Source organism: Rhopalosiphum padi, chromosome 3 (genome assembly GCF_020882245.1).
Source record: "Rhopalosiphum padi isolate XX-2018 chromosome 3, ASM2088224v1, whole genome shotgun sequence".
Lineage (NCBI taxonomy): Eukaryota > Metazoa > Arthropoda > Insecta > Hemiptera > Aphididae > Rhopalosiphum > Rhopalosiphum padi.
Window position 1 is genome coordinate 27,917,224 of NC_083599.1, and position 11,212 is coordinate 27,928,435.

Below are 11,212 nucleotides of genomic sequence, written 5' to 3' on the forward strand. Positions count from 1 at the left end.
ATTAACTGATTCAGATTTCGCAATTATTTTATTATAAAAAATGATATTCCATTTATTTAATTTCAAATGAAAAAATAATGTCAATTCAAAAATATTATCACTCATTTACTTGTTGCATCAAAATATTTGATTTAGTATATACCTATATATATAGATATTTTTAGTCACGCTAAACTTAAATTAAATAACCGCTAATAAAGGGTGATCTATTAGGTATCTATCTGACAAAAATATTCTTTCTGTTCTGTTGTCACTCATATTATATTATTATATATAATATCGATTATCGATGTTCGTATTAACTATAAGGATAACTGATATGGACTTATGAATATATTTTTGATTTAACTCGAAAGTGTACAATATCGATGTATTAATTAAATTATATATTCAAATATTTTTATTGATTTTTCACACTCGTTGATCGACAAAGTTTTTTATTTTGTGTTGTATAAGACAATGTGGACAACTTTGATTTTTCCAATCTTTGAAATATTTACACAATTTTAATTATTTTATCACTAAGAAAATTAAGAAAGATTACTTTAAATACTTAAGTGCACGATCATTTAAAAGTAAAATAAATTGTTTAATTAAATAGGTATCGTTGTCTTTACTCATTATTATTGACTTAATAAATTATAGTAATAATAGCTGATAGTCTGATCTCTGATACATATTCTAATTAGGTACTATCTGAGTTAAGCTTTTATGTAATTCTAAACAAAGTTCTTAGGTACCTTTATCTATATTTAATTTATTCTACAGTAAAATTATATTTTATAAATTAAATTAATACATGATTTATAATACACAATATGTATATTCAGATTATAAATTATGTATTATCTTAAATTGGCAAAATTGAATTATTACTTTATAGTAGATATATACTGTGTCCTAATTTATGATGATGCGCATCTATACTTAATATTTACCAAACAGCAGAACACTGTATCTAGAATTTTTAATATATACTTTAATAAAAATTGTAACTCCCTTCCAAAAAAACTTAACAATCTAATACAAGGTTCCACATATTATGTTGTTCTTACTGGAATTAATAAAAAGTATAGTGTAAAGATTAATTTTTAATTGGCATTGAAGATTTAAATTTCGATGTAATTGGATAGTAACCTAGTCAAAAATATCAAACTCTACCTACTTGTTATTTTGTTTTAATTTTAAAAATATTAATCCTAGAAACTTAGAATATTACACTATTGTTCAAATTATTATCTTCAATAAACAAATCCAAAGTGACATTTTGATAAAATAAGTCAAAATCAAGAAGATTTGCAATTTATTTTATAGTTAAAATTAGTTAGTTGTAAGTATTTCCAAAGATTGAAAATTGAATACAGTGTAGGGTTGTGGCTGTAAGAAAAACTTATTTGAAAAATCAAATATTTCAATTGACTATAAATTAGCTTAATAGCTGATACATTGAAAATTGAATTAATTATGGTAAGTCTAGTATAAACATTAAAACATATAATGGAAATGTCAAGTATCTATTAACATGCGAAGAACGTCACGCAGACCTCAGTATATATTTCTATGTTTGTTTTAATGTAATAAACTAATAAATGTGTTTCCAACCACAACAACTGTATCTATTATACTTTTCCTAACAATCTTTTTTCATTCAACCTTTGAAGACTGATCCAGGCTATTAGGGCATAAATAGTAAATACCACTTGAGTAGTTGTCATTACTAATTAATTACATCTTTTCTGAAAGAGAGATGGTAAACTGCGACAAAATTACACCCTTTCTAAAAGTTTACATATCAAATTAACATTATACAAACTGCGACAATTTATTTAATTTTGATATATAATATATAATATGTAGATACTATGTACATAACTGATACGATAACACATGTACGTTAATCATTTAATTAAATATATATGTTATAGTATTGGTATAGGTAGCTATATAATCTATTTATGTACCAAAAATGATTTTTCTTGTACAGTAAGTCACTGCAGTTGGTCTGCATACGCAAAATGGTTTACTTTTCTATTAGGCCATACATGTAACCTAGTTAGAGTGTACAACATCATTATGATATGATAATTTATAATTCAGGTAAAATATATATATTACGCCTATAAAATTTGGGTACAAATCAAAATAAAAGGGGCTATTAACCATGTTTTCTAGAGATAACACCTGTAAAATGAATGAACAAGAGGAATAACATTTTAAAATCTTATAAAAAAAAAAAAGTAATATCCTATGTTTAAGATTTAACATTTTCATCAAAATATAGAATAAAAATATAATATTCTAATCAATTATTTGTTTTTATTTTAATAATAGAATAATAATAATATAATAAATATAATAGTAGTTAATCCTGGACTTATTATTTAAGAGCTTAATTTGAAAAAGATAAAAAAAAAAAGGAAAAATTCTATTTTCTTAACTTTAATTGGTTTCTAATTGATTTCCAACTTGATGGAAACTTTCGAACATCACACTCGTATAAACGTTTTTTCGTAAAGAGAGCTTTAATGTCAATTACATAAGAAGATTCTTCAATTTTACCATGTATTAAATAATTCTGAAACATAAAAATCACATTTAAACATTATAAACACCAGATGTTAAAAATAAAAAATTTCTTAAATTATCATTGCTACCAAGACTAAAACAACCAGGCTCAGTAACCCAACCAATTTCTATCGACAAAGGTATAGAAATATTTTCATATTAGTTATTATTTTTTTTTTAATTTTATAACTAAATTCTATGATTACATAAATTTTTCAATACATAATTATTAATTACATTATAGCATTATTATTAAATATAAAACAATTATTTTTCCTTTGTAAAAATATTTCACAATAAAATTCAATGCACTGGAAATATTTTGTATAAACACAAAATGACTTGGTAATTTACTTATTAGTTATTACTTTGAATCACACAAATTTAAATTTAATTTCAACAATCATAATAAACATTAAACATACCTTAATTACATTCATTTCAAAAGAATTTTTCCGTCTTGTTATTAATTGCCTTAAGTATCTTATAGTTCTGTTTGAAAACCATCTCCTATGTACAGTTTTTAATATCATTGGCAACAAGTCGGATAAATTATGTTTTTTGTATTTTGCTCGAGTGTTAGCACTTTCTTTCAACTTCTTATAAATATAATCAATTTTTAATACCAAAAGTCTATATAAAAAAAAAATGTTAGTAATATTTTTAATAAGATTTAAATTTAAAAAATTTATATTACAGTAACATCAATATTTTCTAACTGTATTTCATATGTAAAACAACTATAATTTATTAGTTACATAGTTTTTGTGTTAATACATTAAAAAAATAATATTTTAGCATTGTTATGATTTATATTGCTATCGCTTCTATAATCTATTCAAAATGAGATTATTACCCGGGCAGCGGTCAGACAACATCCGTTTGTCAACCCAACCAAGTCAACTATCTGTACGCCTGCTGTATAGTAGACACGCCGATGCACACATCTCTTCCACCAGGTAATAATCTTATTTTGAATAGATTATAGATAATGACTTCCATTTTTTATTTAAGTATTAAAACTGCTTTTACATATTTGTTATACAATTTATTTTCATATGGTTTTACACTAAAGAAACAAATTGAATAAATATTGATGTACTGTCCTAAAAATTATTGAAGGCAATACTTTTCTTCTGAAGATCCTATAGGATGATTTACAATTTCATGATGGTAAGTTCTTGTTGGTAACAACTGAGGATAGATAAACACAGGTTTATCATAATATAGCATAAACTCTTTCACATGTAATGGTAGTACAACATAGCCACTAAAAACAATAATAAAATGTTTAGTGATGATAATTATTAAATTAAAAATGAATGATGAATCAAATAAAAATTTCAATAATCATTTCAATAGATACATAAATGAAATTGAAGTGGCAGACATTTTTTTAATTTTTTTTTTTTGTATAACTCGTTTCTTGAGTTGTTAAAAAGTTAAAATTAAGAAGATGGCAAGCCCATTTGTTGCTGTATTTTACAAACATACAACATGGCAGATTTCCGGTCAGTAGAACTAATTTTGTTTGTTTAGCTAAAATATTAGAGTGAAATTATCTATTATCAAATTAAAGGGTAAGAACATCTGTATTTTTTAGTCTGTTTTTTATGGTAATTTAATTTTTAAGTAAGTTATGAGTATGCAAAATATTTAAATATTGTTTTTAATATATGTTATATTATACAGGGTGATTCTTTTATCATTAAACACTCATTATTTTAAAAAGTATTGACTTTTTTCAACATTTTTAGTTTCACGCATTTCTAAAACTGTAACATTTTTATTTTTTTCACTCTTATATTTATATAGTAAGATCACTATCAACTTTTGACTTTCAAATGATAACCTATATTTAAAAAGTCATAAAATGTTAGGGTTATTATTATATTAATTTTAACGTTAAAATTATTAATTTTCATTTAACCATTAGTGAGTTATAGCTGCTCCACGTTGGGGGGTTTGAGGTTTTTAGGTGTTCATTCTACAGGTTATTACAGCTGTGAGGCATTGGTAATTACAGATACAAAGTTCATCACTGCGTCAATAATTGATAACAAGTTTATTACATATGAAAATAACATATACCTATTATTATTATTTGTTACCTATGTGACTACTGGTCTTCTAAAACATTAAGTATTATAAAAACTGAAAACCGTCTAACTTTGAAAAGTTATATCTCGCTAAAAAATTAACAAAAAATAATAATTTGAATGTTAAAATTCATAAAAAAAAAATAGCTAAAGTAATTAAAATATTAATTTAGTACATTTTACGTATAGGTTGCCATTTGAAAATCAAGTTGATAGTGTGGTGGTTTCACTATTAAATAAAAAGGTGAAATATATAAAAAATTATGCAGTTTGAAAAAAGCATTAAACGAAATATTTTTAAAAGAAAAATGAAAAATTCAATACGTGACAAAATAATGAGTGTTAAATGATAAAGTATCACTTTGTATATGTTTGGTAATAGGTAATTTTACTTAAATAATATTTAGACTAACAAACAAAATTGGCTCTTCTGAACAAACATTTGCCATATTGTACGTTTAGAAGATGGAGACTAACACATTATATTAAGGTAAGAATTATTTTTAAGGTACTAAATATATTACTTATTAATATCCTTTTCTCTGGTTACAACTTCAGTCCAATCTCGAATAAATTTTAAAGAAGGATGTATATTAATTGGCACATACTTTTTATCTTTACAAAATTCTTTTACTTGTTCCTAAAATCAATAAATATTTAAATGAATCATAATAAAATCCAAAACAAATTAAATAACTTACCAACATAGCTTTAAATTTTCTGCAATTATTTTGATACTTTTTTGACATTGAGCTTAATAAGTAATTTTGAGTTATTAATTGAACATGTTGTGTGAGTTGTTGTTTAAATAAAATAATTTGTTTTTGTGTCATTATATTTACTTGACTAATATTTACAATTTGAGGAACTATATTTGTTATCACAGAAATGTCTTCATTAGTATTGTGCTGTTCAATGCCTAACTGAGAATTTTCTTTAACTGTTGGTAAAGGAAGTATACAACTACGCTTTTCAAGATGTTCATTGATATTAAGTAAACTATTATTTAACTCTGAAACATTAAATTGTTTATCTATTTGTGTGTTATAAGTGGCCACTTCTATTGGTTCTGCATAATTGTTTGTAGAGCAATTGGTAATCGATTTTGAATTAGAACAATTTAACATAAAAACTGGATTCAATTGACAATTTGTACGTTTAACAGCGTTCTATAAACAATAATCATACAAAGTTATAATATTATAAATAAAATTTAATGAAAAATTTGAATAAATCAAAAAAATACATATAATTACTTTATTATTTAAAGTACTACTAGTAGTACTTGATTTCCAATCATAATTATTTTGAATACAGGCATGAACAGGAATAGATTGACTATCATTTTTAGGTTTAACAGCATTCTATAAATAAAATGAATTATTAAAAATAATATATATATATATTAAAAATTATAGATTGAATACCTTATCATTATCAATTTCTATAATATCGGTAGGAGTTTCTAATGTTTCTTCACCATTGAATTCGAGGAAGCTTTCAGTAAATTCGTTCAATTCATTCATTAAATCATTATACTCTTTACGTGTGACTTTCACTGATTTATCAATACGAAATTCTTCTTTATCAACTATTATAAATCACAATTATTTAATCATTAAATTTAAATATATTGATATAATATAATAATATTATACTCTATTTATCTTAGTAGTTACCATTAGTAAAATCATCATCACCAAGAACATTATATTCTGGGTCATCTTCGCCGTCATCATTTTGAACCAACTCTAAAACAAAATAATAATAATTAATAATACGTAAACATATAATACATTATATTATATAATTATATTAAATCATAAAAAACTCGATTTTAAAAAATAAATGAAAGTAATAGACAAAATAATCATAAGTATTTTAATATATTCTAGAATACTAATAATAAACCAGAATTTATTTTCAGTCTATACCTATCTATTTATATTTTATTTATGTATTAAATTACGTAATTACTTAAGAACTACAACAAAATACATACTATAAATTCTAAATGTAATAATGTTTATAATAAAAGATAATTTTATTTCCAAAACCTAATAACCATATTAACTTTAATCACATTCAATAACTTAAACGCACCTAAAGGCTTTGTAAATTCACTAAGAAACTCTATCCATTCATCATTTTCACAAGCTGAATCATACATATCCTCAGTAATATCTGGTGGTATGAAAGCTTGTTCAATTATTTCTAATGGAGTATCATTTAAAGAAAACTTTGACCTTGTACGCATTCCAATTGTTTCCTAAACAAATCAAACACATTTTGAGTATTGTTAAATTACTGCAGATAACAATATTTATTAATTTGTACCTTTTCATTTAAATCAGCTATAGTTTTATTATCATTGGTTTCAGGATCATTTTCTGATTCAAATGATTTATTAATTTCTTTTAATTTAAATTCATCATCGTCGTCTTCATCTTCTTCTTCCTCAAACATTTTGTCTGGATGATACTCTTCATCTTCAGAATCATCAGGAAATTCTTTTTCAATCAATGATGTACATTCTGATAAGATAGATTGTTGCTGGTTTGTAGACCATTGATGAGCAGAAGTTGGATAAGTATTTAACATTTCTCTGTAATAATCAAATTATTCTTTTTATATAATATTGGTTTTTAACGTCTTTGAAAGACTTACAAAAATAACAAATAATTTTATAAGGTAGAATGAAAAACATTAAAGTTCTATAATCTTATAACAATCACCATTAAACCTAGCAAGGTTAAATACAAACAATTCACTTTACCTTATTTTTGCTCTTGTAAATTTTGGTTCATATAAGCAATTTCCGTCTATATTGTCATCTAAAGTTTGACGCAACATTGTAGCAACATCAGCATTTGTAATTACATTCTGGAAATAAAAATACTAGTAAATTTTTATTATAACTAGCTATTGTTAAAACCATTTTATACTTAAGTGAAATACAAATTTCCAATCAATATAGGGATAAAATAATCGTTTAGGTAGTAAATAGTTTATATAAATCTATGTATTATATATTATATTAGTGGCCACAAAAAAATAAGTTCTGTTTTTTATTACAAATTTGATATTTAACTTGATCTATTTTTATAGAAAAAAATAATTAATTACATAAATTTTAAAACTATACTTAAATAAGTACCTTGATAAGATTTTTGACATTTGTTTTAGTAAACTTTCTCTTCTTTGCTTTATCATTCAGTATTTTATCTATGTCAAAATTTGACTCCATTTGACTAGCAACTATTAATGCTTCTAATTCCTTTTCAGCTCTGTAAATAAAATTGTATTTTAGTAATAAAAAAAAAATTAATTAACATATCTAAGCATAAAACATCACATTTTACATTCATGGTCAATAAACTACACATACGAAAAAAATACTAAAATATAATATATAATTTTTGTATAATTATAGAATATAATATAGAAATACAATCTATATGTTCTAAAGTATACATTATATACCCATTACTTATTTTACAAAATCTTTTTTGTATACTTATTAGATTTTAAAACGTCCATATTACATACAATTTAAACAGCTAATTAAAAACACAATATACTGTATTACAGTAATACAGTATAGAACAATGCGCTAATTATGACTACTGAGTCACACAATATTCTATAATATGTCAGTATATTTTTATAAAATCCTCATAATCCACTCATTTAAACTATTTATCTTGATGGACATCTCATAATTTTTTTGATTATATTGTAATGTTTTTTTTAATTTTTTTACAGAGAATATTTAAACTAAAATTCAAAATATAGCACTGGTAATGCCAATTTAATCATTAATTATTGCTCATTATTAAATTTAGGTTCAACTCAGTAATGGTATATCATAGCAGGATTAGGTGGGAAATGAGTATCTACTCATCTTCTGCCATCATGTTCATTTGTGTCAAACCCAAATTAAAATAATGAGTCATAAATTATTGCATTGGTGTTACATATCTATTGTCATTTAAATCTATGATAATAATTATTGAGTACTATCATATTACCTGTATAAAAATAAAATTGTTAATTTGTTTTTGATAGTTTTCTTTTTTAATATTAATTGTAGGTATATTTATAATATAATAAATTATATTATTGGATTTGACTAACAAGGATTTATATTTATATTATTTTTAATGTCAGTACCAGTGTAAGAGTACACTATATATGCACATAAATAAGTCAATTTTTCTTGCACATTGAATATAATAATTTATCGTATTATTTTATGATACACTAGTACCAAAAACAAACACATATATGAAAATGATTGATGTATAAGATATGATTTTGTTTAGAATATTAGAGCCTTTATATGCAGGAATCTATAACTACAACACAGTATAAATCAGGGGTGCCCAACTTTAATTGACTTGTGATCTACCTCCGAGATTTTCTAGGTTGTTGTGATCGACCAAAAAAAAAAATGTTGTCAATTGACTATGTATTCTTGTTTTTAATAGTTATTTATTGCTTTTATCTAAATATAATTTTTATATTTGTGGGATACACAAATATGTATATAGGTACAAATTTACAAAAAAAAAATATTTTAATTTTCTGAAAACAATTCAAAAATTTAAGAAAATGCAAAAGGGTGTCGTGATCGACTCAAATTCATCTCGCGATTGACTGGTTGGCCATCCCTTTTTGGGATTTGGGTCGTTCTTACAATGTCTGGTTAAGCGTTAACAGACACTTAACCAACGGAGTTCTGCCAGTAATAAAATCTGTTATCAACCAATCGACACTTAACCTGACATTGTAAGAATTGCCTTTGAACAAATTAATAAAGCATATTATTTGGTTATACCAAATTACATATATACATGTAGAAAAATATGTACTATAGTCAATAGTTATTTATATTTTAAATTAATAAATCATAAAATAAATAATTAACAAAACAGAATGTCCATAGACTAATTTAGTACTCATGTGATGTGTATGTATATTCAATATAACATAGAGCATACATTATTGGCTAGGAATATGTATTTGAAAGTACTGAAAATGTTTAACAAATACACTTTATTAGTACTGAACCATGTATTTACTTATCTATTATATAAACTATAGTCTATAAGTTATTTCATATTTTACCTACTCAGTTTTTTTATTAAAAGAAAATGTTTTTTTTCATGTTTGTAACAAACTAACGACAACATTTTACCAATTAGGGTATTAACTAATTTGTAGTCATTAAATAATGGTTATTGATTAGTACATTGAAGTCAGTTATAAGTTTTCATAAATATTACTCAAAGCATAAGGAAAAACTACCAACTATCAAATTAATATAACTAAACATGGTTTATGTTCAAAATTATTTTAAGCCATGATTTTTTAACTTTTCAATAAATGTATACAATATTTCTAACAATAAAGATTAGTTATAGATGCAATTTAAATGTAACAATAGTTGTAAATACATACGTAACTTCCATGTCGTCGTACTGTTGACTGGACATATCCAAAACAAAAAAAGTCTACGTTATTTTGTAAAATAAATCTAGGTGCAAAATAGATTTAATTACAAAGAACGATTTCAAACACTGGTATGGTAACTCGCATCAGAAAACCGTTCTCAACAATTATGATGAAAATGAAAGAATTGAGGCGGTTCTTAAAGACTATTTAATAAAGCTAACCAATTATGAATACAATAATGAACAAAAAAAAAATGATATTATTATAGTTTATAGTTTACAAATTGTATTAATCTCGCAAATTTTGTTCGTAATTAAAATGCAAACTTTTGGCCCACTAACTAACTGTGAAGTAGTGAACTGGAAAGTGATTAGCATTTATCAGAATAATGATAAGGCTCGAGATCCGAAAACAAAACAGTACCAACCGAGTACCGACCGTTGTTATCAAAATATTACTATTCAATACTCCGTTTATCATGCTCTGTTAGTATACTGTTACGACTTACAACTAGTCCGATATATTATTACTCCGAACAGTCCGAACCAACCAAACAATCTATTAAATATTAAATTTTTATATTTTTTATTATTATTATTATTATTATTATTATTGTTCTGTGACATTCACATCTGACGCAGAGTATATCTGACGTATGTCTGTACTCTGTGTCTCTGTGGTTATACAATTACTCTATACGAGTATAATGATAATATGATAATTATTAATAAAAATATAACATTTTTTATTATGTTCATAAATATATAAATTATCCATTGAACTGTATAATAACTGGAACGCTCACAGCCCATATGACCAATGTAAATAAAACCAAACGAGTGTGTTAGAAAAATACAGCGAATACTTTAGGTAAGGCACTCTAACTTTAGATATTTCTATCTCTGTCTTTATCGATTATACGCCGTATCGCATAAACATATTACTAGTTATTATTACTACTATATGTCTATGCCGTATCGTATTCACTTTCCAATTCTTACTAGTTACTAGTTAGTGAGTTGTGAATAGTGGCTACTGGCATAATATTGTAATCCATGACCGTCAATTTTAGCTCTTTTAATAACCGTGTT

General features: G+C 24.2%; 1 protein-coding gene across 1 annotated transcript; it reads right to left on the minus strand.

Annotated features, from left to right (window-relative positions):
- Nucleotides 1–1,821: 1,821 nt before the first annotated feature.
- LOC132927152 (uncharacterized) lies at nt 1,822–10,470 on the minus strand. Its single transcript, XM_060991615.1, has 13 exons — nt 10,128–10,470; nt 7,822–7,951; nt 7,441–7,547; nt 7,002–7,269; nt 6,768–6,933; nt 6,344–6,415; nt 6,092–6,255; nt 5,921–6,028; nt 5,366–5,833; nt 5,189–5,304; nt 3,695–3,835; nt 2,991–3,198; nt 1,822–2,575 (listed from the first exon to the last, which is right to left on the minus strand). Exons 1-13 carry the CDS (start codon nt 10,160–10,162, stop codon nt 2,426–2,428), a joined length of 2,133 nt encoding a protein of 710 aa, XP_060847598.1. The 5' UTR covers nt 10,163–10,470; the 3' UTR covers nt 1,822–2,425.
- Between the last annotated feature and the right edge of the window lie 742 nt (nt 10,471–11,212).